At 38.3% G+C, this 18,778-nt stretch overlaps 2 protein-coding genes across 2 annotated transcripts in view; both read right to left on the bottom strand.

Annotated features, from left to right (window-relative positions):
- Positions 1 to 18,778, bottom strand: part of LOC140374132 (uncharacterized) — a 181,185-nt gene that overhangs the window by 44,584 nt on the left and 117,823 nt on the right. The window lies entirely within an intron of this gene.
- eva1ba (eva-1 homolog Ba (C. elegans)) lies at positions 1,467 to 16,916 on the bottom strand. The gene is made up of 4 exons (XM_072460665.1): positions 16,690 to 16,916; positions 4,522 to 4,644; positions 2,813 to 2,901; positions 1,467 to 2,224 (listed from the first exon to the last, which is right to left on the bottom strand). The coding sequence occupies exons 3-4, from the start codon at positions 2,877 to 2,879 to the stop codon at positions 1,800 to 1,802; spliced, it is 492 nt and encodes a 163-aa protein (XP_072316766.1). The 5' UTR covers positions 2,880 to 2,901; positions 4,522 to 4,644; positions 16,690 to 16,916; the 3' UTR covers positions 1,467 to 1,799.

Here is an 18,778-nt window from a genome sequence, read left to right on the forward strand (position 1 = left end):
TGAACAGCCGAGCCCTGTTTTGCCTTTATTAGAAGACTGAGATTGGATGTAAAATTAGATCTTGTGCAAAACCTCATGGGAAATGGAAATAAAACCGCTGTACGTTTATATGGACGTTTTAAATGAAGGATTTTTACTGGAGGTAATAAAAATGAGTTACAAAGGGGCTTTATTTGATTGATACCCTACCCAAGTATTGCCACGTTTGTATTGTTGCTAAAATGCCTTGCTGCGTGTAAAGAAGACTGATGCTCTGACATTATTCTATAGCTATAAGTGCATCACAAACAACATTATCACACTACAGAAGTTTCAAAGTGTACACTGATTTGTGAGGAACCACATGAGTCTGTGAAGCAGAATGGCAGCCAATTCAGGCATAAGTTGAACAAAAGTAGAAGATGTTTTGCTAGTTCTCCTGCATATTTGCAATACTCATGAATCTTTTGTTGTTTCAGGTTCTTCTGGTATGCTGAAAAATGTCATATTCATTATTTCTACATCATCTAACCACCAAGGATAATACATAGCCCACTCAACTACAATTAAAAGGTGCCTTGATGTCTGTTTTGGCTGTTATAGTTGGCCAAATTACAACGAACAAGCTTCAACAACAATTTTGAGATATTGGCACTAACTTGAAGTCCTCCCACAACAAAGGAAAAATTGCAAACAATAGACACTTGTTTTCTTATGTTAGCAGATATAGCCTGGCATGTGTGATCTCAATGTGGCTAATGTGGCTAGTGGCTAATGGCTAATGGCTGATGGCTAATGGCTAAATACAGTGTGAATGAACTTGTGACGGCTCCAGTCAGATTTGAGCCTCTATTTTGATGACTTGTGATAAAAAAGACTTCAGACTTACAGAAGTATGGACTCCGATTGAACTTGAATGCCAGTGACATTTCAAAAACAGTGTTCTTTATACAGTTGATAGCTAGATAGATGTATGCTACTTCCTGTGTCAACAAGAAGAACTATGTCTCTCCTCAAGTATTTTTTTTTAATGTAAGTTATTGTATTTACCTACCTTCGCCCATTAGCTGGTGCACACTGTACATTGATACATACAAGATAAATATCAGAAAATATATGCATTTTTTTAATTTCCTATTTTTGTTTTGTCTGAACGTTATCTGTAGCATGTTGGTTTCAAATTGAATGTAAATATAAGCTTTTTAAAAATCACATTTAAACAGAAAATAAGTAGCTAACCACAGTGCTAATTAGGTGTGTCCTGTCTAGCGTGTCACATGACTTTGCACTTTTATTAAATATCACCTTTTCCTGGTAACCTATCTCAGTACTACATAAAACAAAAGACATATCAACATTGAGTTTTGCTTGTCCTGTGGCATCTCATTGAAACAACACACAAATATTATTTTCATGTGAACTTACTGTGTTAAAACTAAACCGCATTTTTATTTGACTCGCCAACGAATACCAAATTAGCAAACATGTTATGAAAGTGTTTTAATAGTTTACTGCATACAAAAAGTATTTTGTAACAATGTGTGTGCATTTAATCAAGCTACATATACTGTAATGAACATATTCAAGTGTCCTTCAGCACCCACACTATTGCATTTCATAATGATTAATAACTTTGGCTTTATTCCATGTAGAAAAGAAGAAGCATTGGAAGTGCAACAAAACAAACTTCAGCTCTGTCGGAGCAACGTGGAAAACCACATCTTTTCAATCCCATCTCAGGAGGTCCCATCATTAAGACAAGTCAAGAGCCAACTAGTCAAGTCAATGCTCCCCAGTGTTTATGTGGTGACTTGTAAATGTTAGTAGTAGTGCACCCGGCCTATCGTCCCAGTCCCTGTGCCCAGAATATCGGGCTGTCCGTTCCTCCATATCTCTCTTATGATCCTTTCTCTCTCCTCCAGCCGCTGTGCTCGCTCCAGCTCTTCAGCCGAGGTAAACACATTTACGCTCAGGGTCCCGTCGGAATGGCTGGTGTGATTACCATTAGGGATTTCTGTGGTGGGCAACGTTATGGGCGTGGTTTCTGCATCCTCTGCCTCCTCATCCTCTTCTTCGCTCTCGTCGTCCTCCTCGCTAATGTCCTTTACCTGTTTTTTCTCAAGTGTGGAGGGGGAGACGTTGGTCCGAGGCTTACAGGAGATGCGGATGACCAGGAGGCAGAGCGTGAGCACCAGGCCGAAACAGACCCCGAGGACAAAGTACAGCCCGAAGCTCTCCGGGTTGGCTAAGGTAAGGACACACGCGAAATCAAGTTAAATTAGAATGTTTTAATTATAAAAATGGACAAACAGTGATTTCATACGTATGGTTTTAGCCCTGTTTAGTCCTAATGTAGACTTAAATCTTAAAAAAATGTAATGCCGTGAGCGCAGATATGAATGCAATAGATATTTACTCAAAATATCGATACGGCAAATATATTGTCAAAAAACTTCACTTATCGATACAGAGATGGGCATAAATTCATTATAAATTGCCAGGTTTTACTTTAATTAACCCGCTGACTGCTGCATCAAGGCTGAATCTGATGGGATGAAATGGTGACTTATTCATACGACAAATGTATTCTGATATCAAGGGCATATTGTGAACATCAAATTGCAATACATAATACAAACCTTTGACACAGGAAAATCCATGACATTTCTAAACATAGTATAAGTTTAGAAAGAGAGAAAAAAAATCCATATTTTTGTATAAAATATTGAGTTGGCCATTCTAGTGTGGACTTAAAATGACAGCTTGATACAAAACTCAGATGTGTTTTCTTCATTGACTTGATGACACCATGTTAACCTACAAAGCAATTCACCTTTTATATGTGCATATGCTGCAATAGTATTGCTTAGAAGGTCCATCTCCTTCTTTTTCACATCCATATTGAGTTTATATTTTCACCACCTGAAAAACATCACAGCCATTAATTCAAACGGTCATTCTGGAGAACACAGAAACACTGTTTTCTTTTTTGGCACCATTTCTCCCAAACCTACATAGAGTACAGTATGACATTGTGGACAGCGCGTGGACGTTAAACTGACTGACTCCAGCACTTCTTCAGGTGGGTGGGATATGGCCGACCACCGGTGCGTGACAAAAGCCCCTCTGTGAGAGAGCTGGTTTCATCTGGGATCATCATAACACGTTTGGCACATGGGGCTGCGGCTGCCTCGGCTTTTCCCTCTGAACCATGACAACCGCCCGTAAAAGAGGTCAACTGAATTTTTCCACGTCTCCTCATGGGGTCTTCCTCTTGACTAATGGAAGTGCCAGATCAATTTGTTGCGCTTGTGAGAGTTGGCTCATTTGTGCTGTATGGACATTTTCTTGGATTTTGCTTTAAAATATGTGGCAGTTTTTGGTGTAGTGTACCAGATTCTTATCTCAGATCAGATGTCATTTCAAACTACTACAAGTTTATTGTCTGTTATAAAAATAGACTGGCTTGAATCCCATTTAATATTCGTCACTGTGGACTTTGAACCAATACCAGTTTGATCCAGCACAATGATCTTTGAGTTTAGTCATTTAAATTTGTAAATGTATTATGTAAAAATGTAATCTAGTGCATTTCCTGTCTCCTGTTTGTATTATAACCTTCCTCTTGACACTTAACATTGATAACACGTCCAATATGTTAATCAGTTTCACCTCGGGAGCTACTATTCTTTAAAGTCCTTTTACTTTTCCTGCTAATTATTGCACCATTTCTCTTGAACTTATGCTAGTAGTGTGGCAGCCTCTGAAAATAGATACATAAATAAAATAAAAATCTGTGCGCTCTCCAACTCAAACCACATTCTGTCCTCTCATTTTGAGTTTTGTCTGTTTCCCAGGGATTTATGTGGATTGACAGAGGAAAGTAATATTTTTTTTTTTTTAATAATTGTCTGTCTTTTTAACGTTTTTAAAAGTAGTTCCAGGAGTAGGAATGTCAAGATTATTCAGGACACAATATAAGCATGAGAACCAAATAATAATAATCATTACAGTTTTAAGTATTTTTAGTTCAATATGCAGCCCAAAAAATTGACCTAGATTTCATTGTTTTTTTGTCAAAGTTTCAATAATCATGAATAATACTAAGTGATGTTTTTTCTCACAATAAACGGACCGGTAATACTAACATTTTATATTGTGACATGCCTATCCAGGAGTAGTACTGACAAGGTAGTACTAGATGTCGTATTAATCAATAAAAGATTGTAGTAGTATTAACTATATATATATATATTTTTTCCCCTCAGCTGTCTTTAATGCAATTATTTTTCCCAATGAAAGTTTTTTTTTTTTTGTTTAATTTTTTTTAATATACTTTTCTTTACATTGTTACCATCATTTTGAAGTTTACAGTAATTTTTTTCATCCCAACATTTCGGGAAAGTTCAAGCATAAACCCTCACACATGTGGCCCATATGTAATGCGGTTGGGTAACAAACATGAGAACGTAGCCCTAAACTCCTTATAAAATCTGTAATAAACAATGTGCGTGGAGAACAGAGCTTAAGTATAAAACTCACCACAAAATGAAAGTCTTCAGTCCCAGGTCATTGTGACTGATTCTATTGCTCTTCTGTTGAGATCGGCGAATATCAGGACTCGCGGCCTTCGCTCCTCTGGCGAAAACAGTTCATTTGGCCGACCTGGGACAAGAGCAAACAAACGTCAGGCTGCATAAAGATTTGGAGTCATTGAGGTGACTGCAGTGCAAACAATGACAGGAGACATGGCCACAAAGACTGAAGACTGGCGTTCACTGTCCACACGCTGCCGTCTGTTTTGTCCACACATGGGGAAACACATAGGCTGCCAACAAGACTGACTTAATACAAAACATTAACAGGAACATAAGCGACTGGAAATAGCCGCTGTTTTGGAGAAGAAAGTAGCAAAAAAATTTTTTTTTAACACTTGCAATAACAGATTTGAACTGTTCTCCCCCACATTGTGCTAGTCTGCTATGGTTAAGTCTACATTATGTTGCAGGCAGCACACATTCCAAAGTAAAATGTGTTTGTGGTATAAATAAAACCGTTGTGGATAATAACACCTTAAATGTTAGCAAGTTTGTTGTATTGATTTTAATGTGTGAGCCATTTGATACACATTTAAGGTGTAATATGTTACTTTTCTGGCGGTGTGTACGCATTTGAAGATGGAATTGTTGGCAAAATATCCCACAGTATTGCAAAAAATATAACAAAAAAATCCATTCTGACTTGTAACTTGTTCTTGTGGTGTTACCTGCTTGTCTCCATAGAGATCAATAAGTGTAATGGCGTATGGTGGAACATTCCAGGCAAGTCAATAACATTTCCATGGAGACAAGTCGGTCGCAGACCCGCCACAAAACACCTTCAATTCAATAGTGTCCAGTTGGCATGATAAATAGGTAAGTAAGAGTTTTAATAAGTGAAATCAGAACTGAACAGACTGAAAAAAAATGACGCGGCACAGAATAAAAAAAAATACAAAAATTACCAACTGGGAAAGTGTAGAACGGAAAAGTTCATACGTCCATATTTTTCCACAACCACACAAATGTTTTCTTTGACTCCTCGGGCCCTGCTGAGTGTGAGCCCTAATTTGCCGGTGGTTCAGTGTGCATCAGGTGGGGTCCGCTCAGAATGCTGCGCTGTGGACTTTTCTAACTCGTACCTTTGTTCAGCTCGGCGTTCTGTGCCAGCTGTGGTTGCTTTAGCTGAGCCGATGTGCTTTCCAAGCCAGATTCGGATCTTGCTGACTATTGGCAGATCCTATGTACACCGCACAGACCGGTCACCGTGGCAACCTCTAACCACCCGGCTCTCCCTGTCTGGTCCCGATGGGAGCGAGACGATGTGCCTTTTGTTTTTGTAGCTCAACAGGGATAGACATTGTCTTCCTGTCACGCTTCCTTCCTTCCCTTCATTTCAATTATGCACAAGTTGATGTCCTGCCTCCCATAGAGCATAATTCTGCTTTACTAATGGGATCTATTCTTCACTAGCCACAGGATTAAGGAAATATTTGTCCCACGGGTAAAACAGAAGGACTGAGCAAGTTAGACCTCCACCAATGTATGGCTGTTTACGACATACGCACAAAAATATACATTATAAAGGCCCTGTTTCAATGAAATAGGCGTGTGACTTGTGAATGAATGGCGATGAGAAGATAAATTGGAATTGTCTCGGTGAGTTAGGGTTTTAACACCATCTAAAAATCACTGCTGCTTTTTCCAATCATTTTATCTCCTACTCCATAACAGAGCTTGGAAATTCCATCATGCATCAAATTTGGAGTTATGTTCCGAATTATAATGGTCAAACAATTAATCGACTCCACAATGCTTTGGAGTTAGAATATTTGCCCTTGTAATGCATCAGACACGATAACTACCGTATTTTCCAGACTATAAGTTGCACCTTTTTTCATAGTTTTGGCCGGGGTACGACTTCTACTTCTACTTCTACTTATGTACTTATACTCTGGAGCAACTTATATGTGATATTATTTGTTATTTTCACACTTGCAACCACATTTCATACTCCAGTGCTACTTATTTTTTTTTCTTCTCTATTATGCATATTTTTACTGGTGCAACTTATGGTCCGGAAAATACGGTAAGCTTTTCTAGAAATGTAACTGCTTCAAAACTAAAGTATTAACCAACTCTGTCGTACACAACCTGGAGTATACATTTTTTTTAGCTCTAACTTCTAAATTGAAGGTCAAAACTTACAAATGGACGCCTCACCTTCTTCATACAGTGGAATGCAGAAGGTTCAGACTCCAAACCTGTTTAAAGCTTGGCTAATTACTGCCCTGTTGTGTTGTTGTGTTTTGGTGGTACTCCAAGAAGGAAATTATTAACAGACCCTCTGCAGACTCAACTTTCAGAGAGTGACCTATTTTTCTATGACGCTACATCAGCCTTGAGAAGAAAGCGTCATTTTCTACAATCAGATTTTAGCTACATCCAACTTGGAGTAATAGGTCTAGCCATGAACAAAAATCCCTTGACAAATGTGAGTTTGGCTGAGATCTTTGTAGCTATGCACAACAAGTACAAACAAACAGGCTTTTTTACACTGCGTTAACTGGTGAGAGCTGTGCACCAACTGCTCCGTGAGATAAAAAAATGCTCCAAAATGACTCTCCCATATGGTGTTTTTGTGAAGCAGTTGTAACTAAACAACTTCTGTAATGCTCAGTAGCATCTCAAAACGCCGGGACTATGGGGCAAGAAAAGAAAAGTCTTTGGAAGGTTATGACCCCACAACAATTGTGAATCTACAAAATGTTATAAGAAAGATAGTCGTAGTTTTAGTTACTTGTGCCAGCAAGTTGAATGATTGGTGTGCTGTTTATTTGGCCTGGCATGCAAATCTTGTATTTGTGTCCCATGTTCCTTGTCACGGACCTTTCCCATGACTTTAGATTCCTGGGTGAAGTGTTGCGTCATTTCCATATTTTCCATCTTGTGTTATTTCAAGCATTCCAAAAGTTACTTAATTGTGGTTTTGATTAGAGGTGGTAAAATATAATAGTTGGATAATATCATTAATGTTATTTTTTAGTAAAAGTGCGACAAAAAAGCAGATTAAAAGTTGTGTTGGAAGCGTTCAGGAAAGGATGTAAGGTGATGTTTATGCTCTTTTGTGATTAATTTGATAAACATTTCACATTGTCCTACTAAATGAACCTCAACTAATATGTTTAAAGACATGTTTTAACACATTTCTGTTCGACAATCGTTATCGGGATACTCTAAAAAAAGAAGAAAGAGATTCATTTTTGTCAATATCGTCCACCCTTAGTATTGAAAAGAGTGAAATCTTGTGTGAGTAGACAGCACTCAAAAATAATGTACTTTTTTTACAGACTGAATATATGAACTGAAGCTGGGTGACATCGGTAAAACATTATTTACTGTAGGTCCAAATGTATCCATTAATTGTATCCATGGCAGGAGTTTTGATGGCAACAGTCTGCAGTGCATTGTGAACTTCAGTCCAATATTTTTGAGCGACTGGACAGTCCCAAAACATGTGATAGTGGTTTCCTCCTGGCTGCCACAGTTTCTCCAACAGTTAGCTTTTCCTTCTGAATAATGAGCCTTTTCTCCAAATTCCGAGCCATGCGCACCAGTTTTGCAATGACGCTGAATGGTTTGATGATGAAGCATGTTAATCACAACGTATGCCTCCCAGCACAGTTTGACCGGTGAGATTCATGTTGACACTTGGATGACATTCTCCTCTGTGACCTAATAAAGGGTCAAGTGCTATTTCGGACACTGTTTACTTGAGCGTACTTCCACTTGTGACATACAGTGCTTTTTGTTGTTTTCCGATTTTCGATACCCACAATGTCTCCTTCCTTCCTGTGAGGTCTGGCCCTTCCCTCAAACCCATCCTCCGACACAACCACTATTGTTTAAGAGCAGAGATTTGTCTCATTTCCATAGATATTGACTGAGAATGTACGTTTTAAACCAGAAGGACAACACTGAAGGCAACTTAAGTTTATAGTCTCCATCTGTAAGTCGGTACACAAGCCGCAGTGAATACTACATGAAGAAATAACTGAACATATTTTGCACATATGGAGTATACGCACAGCCTTAATGCCAACAGTAGATCTCAGTGTGACATGAAGCCTATGGGAGCTTTCTATATATTCATTCCTATATGCTATATGTATGCTGTCTTTGGGTGCATTGATCATGTTATTTATTAATTAACAAAGGATAAAACATGGAATGTAATGCACAAGGACCATAGACCTAAAACAAAACATTAATTCAAGTAAGCAATAAGTGTTTGTGACATGTTTTCATGTTTTTCGAATTATTGCTTAATACTTTTTTTTTTTGTCAATACAGAAAATTAAATTTTTACTTACTTAAGCACAAGGAACACAGTTTGAAATAAAAGTGTCAATACTGACTTGAGCCCAGTAAATTAAAAAAGCTTTTGCCATTCACATTGTGGTTATAGTGAGGAAGTAAAATATAACTTAAAATTGTGAAACTAGGGAAAACATTGCAAGATCCCAACTGATACACTTAGGTCAAGAAGAATCTCTTTCCAACTCTTATGTCTAGGAACTGCTATTGCGAAACACAGCATTTGACATAAACTGGAATGCTTCTGACTAATCCTGAGGAAATATAGGCAACAATACATGACACACTTTTTGTGAAGCCCAATCCACATGAACAGAAGTTAACAAAAATGTTGCAGAGTATTTCGGTAATGATAATTATCTTGTTTATTGTAAAAAAGTCTTCTGTTGATTTAACTTCAATTTTGCACTCATTATTAGACGTCTGAGGGTAAGGAGTCTGGCTTTCATGTTGAACGCCTTTAAATAACCCAATTTAAGCCAATTATTTACTACTTCACATTCCATCTCCTAAAAAAATACACTGAATCAGAACTTGGCCGCCGCACAGTCATCTCCCAACTCCCCCAGCGAAGGATCAAAACTTAACAGCCACATGCAAACTGTCAAAATACATCCCGAGTTGTATCACAAAAATACCTGCCGGATATTTCAGCAGGCCATTCATCACACACCTGTAACCGTGCCAGTGAACAAATCTCCAAAACGCACCCTTGACAAAAGAGGTGGGGGTTTAACAAACAGAACAAGTGCCAGACTAGGGTTGGCTACAAGTGTCTGCGAAAACGCTCATGAAAAAACCAGAAGGTGAAGGAGAAAAGTCTTCTGAAAGGAGCTTCTGTCAGTTTGCAGACAGTAAACGGACATAGTAGAGCTTTATGTTGAGATCGTAACTCTTCTAGGGTGAATATGACCATTTCTGTGGTTGAACTGGAATATCTAGCAGAGAGTTTGGAAGCAGATGTTGTGACCATGTTTGGTAAAATGTCCACGTTTTGAAGTGAAATTTGACAAATATTAACTTCATTATTCATTTTCAAATATTGATAGTGTTACAACAACTGCTCCCACCATTTTTCAGACTGTTTGTGGAAGATGCTATTGATTGATGGTTCTAACACCGAAGTATAGTATGTTGAAATCTATGGACTGTTACATAATGAAAACACTTCTAACATTGTACATTCATTCATTAGAAGCTATAGTAAAGAGATATATTCTTGTTTCTTCTATATAAGACAATAGGAGTTCATGTCAGTACCTTCTCTTACTTACAGTATTGTCTGATTTAGAAGAAACAACAAAACTGTTCTACTTAAGAAAACAATATGAATATTCATGAATGATATTTATTCAATAACATCTTTCACTAGGTAAGTATGGAAGTAAGGTGAATTCACATGTTACTAATTATAGAAACAGATACATTTCTTTGTACAAATTTCAAAAAGCTACATGTCTAAAATATTAGAACCATCAACTGCGATTGTTTGATTAAATATTGACCTTTTCTCTGATGTAAAACGCTCAAGCATCTGCTGTATTGGAGTACTACTAAACCCATATGAACCATGTATGACCTTGGTGAAGTGTAATATACCAGCTGCAAGCACTCCTGAACCTGTCTAGCCGTAACACTTTCCCCCCACTGTGACTCCTGAAAGCCCCATTGTCATCAAACTTTAACTAGTATTTGCAAATCCAAGCTTCTTGAATGTTTTACTGTTGATATCAAACTAAAGAACACTCTGTTTTTGTGCTCAAGCTTTCAACAACTGCTTTTTATTTTAACTCAATGAACAGCAGCTTGGCTTTTAGCACTTTCAGCAGGAGAGCGCATAGAATCAAAGTGTTGTTTAACCTCAAGATATTACACTTTTTGTGACAAAGAATGGTTTGTTTATTTAGTATCCAAAACTGGCCTGAAATCATCTTTTTTGAATCTTTGTCTCATAAGAAGTGAACCACGGGGCATCGTCTAACTGATGTGTGGGCAGCAGCAGGTAATAAGAGGGTAAAGTAGATACGGGACGGGGCTTGGGGTTATGGCAAGTGGCTAATGGCTGCCAGATGTGTTCCCGAGGTGAGTCACTGCTTATATGTAAATCACAAAGGACTTATCCAATTTATATTCTGCCGTTATCATAGCAACAGCTAAGAAGACGGGACTATATGTCAAGGCAGTATACAGCAGCCTCGTGCGTTGCTGACAGGACCAATTCAAACGTGCACTCTAAATCTTAGTGCTTGTCGTTTGTGTTTGGTTCCTGTTGCCTTGACGCTGATTCGTGTGAGCATCCTTCATCATTCATACTCTAAGGAGCCGAGGGGTTAGGTTTCATCCCTAAACAGCAGGCTCCAGAAACAGAGCTGGGATCGCTCACTGATATTGGACTGTCACATACTGTACCAATTACACCAGCCCGTTGGATTACGGCGCTTCATAAGAATTTAAGTGTGTTCTCTTCATGACTGACGCCGTGGAATGTATCGCGGAGTTTATGAAAAAGTTCAGACCTGTTGCCAAGGCCGTTACCGTTGCATGGATAAAAATGGACACTGTGAGGTATTCATGTGACACGTTATACAGTGGGAGCATTTATGCCTCTGTTGCAAAATAGAATTCATCTAAATATCTATGAATTCTGGTCCATTGTGTTACACCAATAGAGAAACTGTATTGAAGTATCTTTTATAGTGATCTGCTTCGACCCAGATCACTGTTTGTGTCACTAAATCCTACAGCTCATTTCTTTCTTTATTTTTTATTAGATGAATTGTTACAATAAATGTATGATGATTAGTTTGAATCATTACAGTGACATTCAGAATGGGGGAAATTAATAGTTGGCTTGTTAGTTTTGGAAGCACTTCTAGAACCAAGAGTCTGAATATATATTACCGGTATACTTTTGGACATTTATGCTGAAATAAATATTGATCTGAACGGATTTAATAAAAGAAAAGAACTTTGGTGACTGGTTGATTTTTACATGCCTTTTTGCAAGAAGAAGAAGAAGAAGAAGAAGAAGAAGAAGAAGAAGAAGAAGAAGAAGAAGAAGAAGAAGAAGAAGAAGAAGAAGAAGAAGAAGAAGAAGAAGAAGAAGAAGAAGAAGAAGAAGAAGAAGGAGGAAGAAGAAGAAGAAGAAGAAGAAGAAGAAGAAGAAGAAGAAGAAGAAGAAGAAGAAGAAGAAGAAGAAGAAGAAGAAGAAGAAGAAGAAGAAGAAGAAGAAGAAGAAGAAGAAGAAGAAGAAGAAGAAGAAGAAGAAGAAGAAGAAGAAGAAGAAGAAGAAGAAGAAGAAGAAGAAGAAGAAGAAGAAGAAGAAGAAGAAGAAGAAGAAGAAGAAGAAGAAGAAGAAGAAGAAGAAGAAGAAGGAAGAAGAAGAAAGAAGAAGAAGAAGAAGAAGAAGAAAGAAGAAGAAAGAAGAAGAAGAAGAAAACATTTTCAGAGCAATGACGTCTTGAATGCTGGAGAATAAAAATGCAAGAATCACTCTAAATAAAACTTTGAGTGGGTCCGCGAGAAAGGAAAACAACAAGGTTAAAAGCTCATAAAAGTCCATATTGCATAATAAGTCTCCTGATTTGTGCTGAAACATCCCAACTGGACGCATTAGAGGCGTACAACTGATAGTGTTTCGCGTATACTTTGTCAATGACTAATCATCACCTGCAGAACGTCGAAACCTTAGACACCATATCTTAGCCAGGAATGTTCTGCAGGGACAGTGCAAAGCCTTTATAATGCTTTTGGATAGGCTTTTACGTGCTGCTCATTGGCAGACTATACTGTGAAAACACTGGATCGGTTCTCTCAATTTAATACCTCATTTGGGATTTATAAACTGAAATATCTTCTGTTGCATTGGATAAGGTTCACAAGTATGTAAGGTTTCAAGTCACAATTTATAACTCAGATTAAGATATAAGGTTAAGCAAATCATTGGTATTAATTTGTCAACCGTTTTCAAAAAGCTCCTGCAAATCAAATCAAATCAATTTATTTTTGTAAGGCCCAAAATCACAACAACAGTTGCCTCTGAGGGCCATCCTCATGGATGTCCTCATTTTCTTTTCACATGTGCCATTATGTACAGATTTGTGTACCATTTGCTTGCCCCACTCTCCTCATTAAGGCTGACTTAATTTAATGTCACGAAGAATATGTTGAACGCCCATGTAAATATTTAATGTTGATTTTCGAATCTCAGAAGGTGCTTATTAGCTGATATATACAGTAAGTTCTAGTGTGTAAGAATAAGGCAGAGTTTGGAGTTATTATAAATGTTTTTATTATGAAATGTATGACTACTTGGGCCCCAGGAAGAATAGTCTTCACATTAGTAAAAGACTAATGGGTATCCAATATAACACATTTCACATAACTTTTTTGTATGTACAGGATGGAACATGAGGGAGTAGGTTGATAAAAACATACTTGAGTGTTACTTTGGTAACCATATTAAAAGCGAGTCAAAACAAGTGACTTTCAAGCATTTTGACATCTAATTTTCCTCCTTAATGATACCCTAACATTTTCCGTAACATTATTTTTTATTTGAGCTGAAATTCCCTATTTGTGCAATAGATAACTTGGCCCATTGCCTCATATAAAGCCTTTATAGATAAGTGTCTGGCTTGTTTGAATGGGCTGCTGTGTTGGCTGTGGCATGGCTGTGGAATGGCTGGGGGTGATGCTGATGTTCAAAGGGATCAGCTGATTCTCTGCTGATCTCTGGCCTTCAGACCTCAGCGTCAGTGACGGAATATGTGAAATAAGCTCCATTATCATGTTTTTGAAAGTACTGCGCATCATTCTTCTCAGTATTCTTACTGAAAATCAATAGTTCTGCTTTGTGATAAAAATACAGCGTTGTCAGTCGAGAAAACACTTAGGTAAACACACAAATTCAACACTAGATGGAGTCAAGAGCTTTGCATGCTTAGGTTACGTGACCTTGGTCCAACAGAAATTGGTTTAAAATTTCCTTGCCAAAAGATCTAGAACTTCTCACCGTTTTGTAAAAAGTTAAACCAAGAAATAACACTGGTGCTGTTGAAAGCAGTGGAGTGACAGAAAAACTCCTCTGGCCTCTGAAAGTTGCTAAACGCGCTTACAAACTCATCGTGTTGAATAATCATGATGCTCGGGATGCATTAGGAAAGTGAGATACGTTTGGACCGATGCAAACAGTTTAAGATGTCTGAAGAAGCCTAAATGCTGTTTAAACCATGAAACAATGAGTTACAGTATTTGTCATAGCCTAAAAAGTCTTGTAGAATGGAATTAATTGGAAGAATAGAATAGAAAATACAAGAAGAAGGGTGGAACGGGATAAGGTCTCTTAAGACAATAGTTGTGCAGAACTTACTTGCTAAGAAAACACATGTCTAATTTAGATGGATATTGTGTGCTGATAGAGCTAATAAAAACCCCAGCAAGCGTCATCGTGTGTCCAGTCTGCGGTTTGGACAGGCTCTTGTGGTTGTTCTGTTTAATTATGTTTGCAATACTAAAGGTCAAAACTCATTTGTCTTGTGGACTTATCCCGGGCTCTCCACAACCTCCCCTGTCTCTCCCTCGCTAACAGATTGGCACCATGGGAGTCGAGACAGGAAACTAAAACCAGCGTCTAACCTTTGACCTTTGAGTAAACACAGAAGTTTAACCACCATCCTCGGGACAGATAGGACAAGTCGCATGATAAGTAAGGTCGAGAGGCCTGGGAGACAAAGCAGAGGAGAGGGAGAAGGAGGTGAGGAAAGGTCATTGAGGAGTCAGATCACTGTAGTTATGGAGAGGCCTTGGAGGGGCAATTTAGCTACACACAAATTCACACTTCTCCAGCGCAGGGTTATCTGAGTTACTTAAACAGGCAGAGTGTTGCCGGCCCACTCAGATAGAGCAAATTGAAAGAGACCCCAGAGAGTTGACTCGCTTCGGTGCAGCCTCCACCTCGGTCTCGCCCTGATAAGGATGGAGAGCTGCAGGCTTGGTAAGAATGTGCAGGGGAAATTTTAAATAGAGTTTTAAGAATGCAGAGGAGAGATTGTGGCTACAAACAGCTTTGACTCAAAATGGTCTCTAGTTTAGAAGTCTGCAGAAAGTGTGCTGATAAGTTGGTGATAGTAGAGTCACTATCAAGACCTGCATGATTCTCAACAGATGCAAATACTGCCAATTGCTGAGTTTCTATATTCTAGTGGCCTATAATATGTCAATACAAATTGGGGGGAGGGCAGCTAAAATGAATACTGTTAAAATGCTGTTTCAGTTGTAATACAAGAAGTCTAGGCCCGAATAGAACTCTTTAGGTTACACATTTCATGGCACAGTCTAGAACCTGAAAACCACCAATGAAGAAGAGCATTGAGTTCAAAAGGGAAGATGCAAAGTCACAGTCTTTGGACACTTGCAATAAAGTCAATGGTTAACTTTTAACACATGCAGTCTTATTGTCTTGGATCCATTGCATTGTTGGTAAGCTAATACACAAATGTAAACAGCTGACACTACGTTATAATGAGTATGTTTCCGTGATAACACAGTTTCAATAGAATCAAACTTATTTAAAGTTAAAGGTGTACTATGTAACTTCTATGGGAAACGGTCACACACCTGTTTGTCTCCACGGAGATGTTACTGCTTCGCCTGGAATTTTCAACATGATGGTATTTAACGTTTCTATCTTGAATTATTTCGATAAAAGGTATTGTCATTGCACTCTTACAATCAGCAGGCTCGCCTCTCCACCGACCTGACATGTAACTTGGTCTGGTAGTGTCACCAACTTGTGTCCATGGATCGATATTCATGCCTTTCTGTGGAAAATTCTAGGCAAGGCTTTCATTTAGACTAACAGTTGGCTGACCCTCCACCAGAAAAGTTACGTATAGTGCAACAATATTAACTTCTACAAGCTGCATAAAACTAACCTTTGTCTGTAAATCAAATAGTTGTGAATATCTTACACCTCAAAAAGGTTACCATATTGGATTGAATTTGATTTGCATGATGTTTTACAGATCTGGAGGAACCTTGGAGAAACATACTGAAGCATATGGTCAGCTGCTATTTAGTGTGGGCAAAACCAAACCATATGCCCCATGTGTACACTGCAAATCCCTATGACGTCTTTGGCCTCACTTGTCTTTAAAGGGCCGCCATGCAACTGTTATTGCTTTGGAATATTCAACATATCTAAGGGTTTTTATTGCACAAAACCCACAAAAACAGATCTGACCTGTAACTTCACCTAATGACGCCACCTGCCTGATTCATTGGAGACAGATTTATGCCATACTGTGGAACATGAGAGGCAAATCAATAACATTTCCATGGAGACAGGCAGCGTAGAATACCTTTAATTACACATCACATAAGCGTTATTGTTCTGACTAGAGAATAGAGGAAGAAAGCAGGATGTTTGATTTGATAACTGCGAGGTGACAACTAATTCTTTGAGGTTTGCCAAATGGTACAGCTGCACCGGAAAGCCAGCCTCTCTCATCCTGTCTGGACAACAGGGCAAGCACAGCATCAGCTACATTTTGACATTGGAAATCCCAAGAATGTACTTAATTTAGAATGACTACAGCTTTAAATGTGCAACTTGGTCAAACACACAAGTTGTACATGTAACTCAAAACTTTTACTTAATTTTGAGTTACATGGACTCTAATATTGTTGAATGTCAGAAAAGTGTAGAACATTTCAAAGTAACATTCAAAGAACAACAACAATTGGACCAAATACAAGTACAGCTAGAAGTGGGTTAGAAAGTTTTAAAACTCACCGGTCTAAGATGACTAACAGCTCTTGTATCCACACAGGCAGCCCTAAGGCAAATGTCAAATATCCCTGCCCATTTTTCCCTCCAATTTCAAAAAGAAACACGGCATTATGAGTAGCCCGTTGCACTGTTGACTCTGTGTTGCTGCTGTGGTCCAGTCCTCATGAACGTGTGTGTACACTGAGAGTTTAGAAGAGGTGGTAACTTCCTTTCAAAGTTGGAGTGGAGTTTTTTTTTTTTTTTTTCCTTTGCTTCTACGAGCTCCAATCCAATCCACAAGGAGCAGGAAAAGCTGTCATACTATCCCCCCTTTCACATGGAAAAAAGAGGAACAGCCTAAAAAGGGCAGGCTCTGGGAAAAAGGGAGGGAGGAGGGCGTGTTTATGCGGTGAGGGGAACTTTCCTTCTGTTGTTAAGGCAACGGGCTGAAAGCAAGTATGGGCTGAGGATACAAGTTTTCCATGTACTCTCCGGTGTGATGGGAAAACATGGAAACAGCATTGGAACATATTAGATGTGGAAGTGGGCTGAACTGCAGAACATTTAAAGAAGATTTTTACAGGTATTCAGAAAGAAGCAGATCATTGTTTTAGGTTTTGTACATTAGAAACAGGTCCACTGACTTCTGTCCAAACCTACAATTGTTCACAGTTCACCCAAGCATGAAGCAGATATTCATTTACTTGTTTTTATTGTTGGTAAATTACTATGGGGCATTTTTGAACCATAAATATATGATTTGGAGTTTGAAGAGTAAGAACAGAGCAGTGGGCAGAGATAGGGGGTTGGTGAAAACAGACATTTTCTAAGCACTCAGTTGATGAATGCAGAACGGTGAGGGGGGATTCAAACATACATATTAATCAGAAAGACTGCTGTGAGTAAGAAAATGATCAGGGAATGCAATTATAACATGATAAGCTCTTTAAGGTCAATTGTACATAACATGTTTCATTAAATATGCTTTATGCTTTTGCCTGTAAGTTCATAAATGTTGTAAATGAAATTGGCAGATTGTGGTAGAGAACATTTCTTGGTTTATTTCTTCCATCAGTGGTTTTCTCATTTCCTACAAACATGTACAACAAATGAGTATGTATACGAAAGTCAAACATGGCTTTCTAGCAATGATTCACCCCAAATATATTTAACTCACTGGTCCATTGCTGACACCTTTTGTAAACTTGTTGACTCAAGTCGCTGAAGAAAAAACAAATAATGTCAGAACACAGTAAAAAACGTCTCAGAACATACAAACAGGGCCCCACCATGAACGTATCACAACCTTTGTCAGCAAAATGTCTGTACGTTCAAGTCGTTTACACCCCTTTACATTCAACAGAATTTTGTGTTTACACTCTTTCAATAGTCTCGCTGCACTTGATTTGCAGACATTATTCTAGCAGTGCCGGGTGTGGTGCGAAGATAAACCTAGAGCAATGTATTCACGCAATAAAACACATTTATACAGTTACTGGGCACATTCATCAACATACGTAGTGCTGAGAGAGCGTTTTACTTAACTAATAAAAGCCTCCCCGGATAAAACATGCTTTTCATGGATTTTCTGAATATTATGAAATCGTCACGTTCTTCGGATGTGCAGCAGGCAACCAGCTGGAATGGGAATGTTATATAGCTCTGGTGAAAGCGACCTTACACAAAACACAGTAAACATATAATCACAATAATATGCCAACTCCCACGCTGCAGGAGCTGACAAACTAATTGCAAACAGCTCTGAGCCCTGAAAGAGTCCCTCGTGAGAGCTAATCAGTCACACAAATGAAGCGATACTCAAATAAGCTATTGCACCACCAGGCCGCATTAAAATGTGTATCTATCTAAAATAGGTGAGAATTTAAAAAACATATATAATTAACAGTAAACCAATAAATGGCAAGAATAAAAAGAACAATGTATTTTTTGGTATTTGTTGTGTCTTCAACCAAACATTTAAACATGTCCAGTCAGTGCAGAAAACTACATTTATAACATAGGAAGTCACATGCACTATGGAGCTGACAGATAATTGATAAAGATAATTAGAAGTAAATATGTGAAATTGATGAACTACATTTCTTACATTGAC

This window comes from Eucyclogobius newberryi, unplaced genomic scaffold (assembly GCF_026437365.1).
Source record: "Eucyclogobius newberryi isolate DKJ021-1_F unplaced genomic scaffold, fEucNew1.0.hap1 SCAF_3, whole genome shotgun sequence".
Lineage (NCBI taxonomy): Eukaryota > Metazoa > Chordata > Actinopteri > Gobiiformes > Gobiidae > Eucyclogobius > Eucyclogobius newberryi.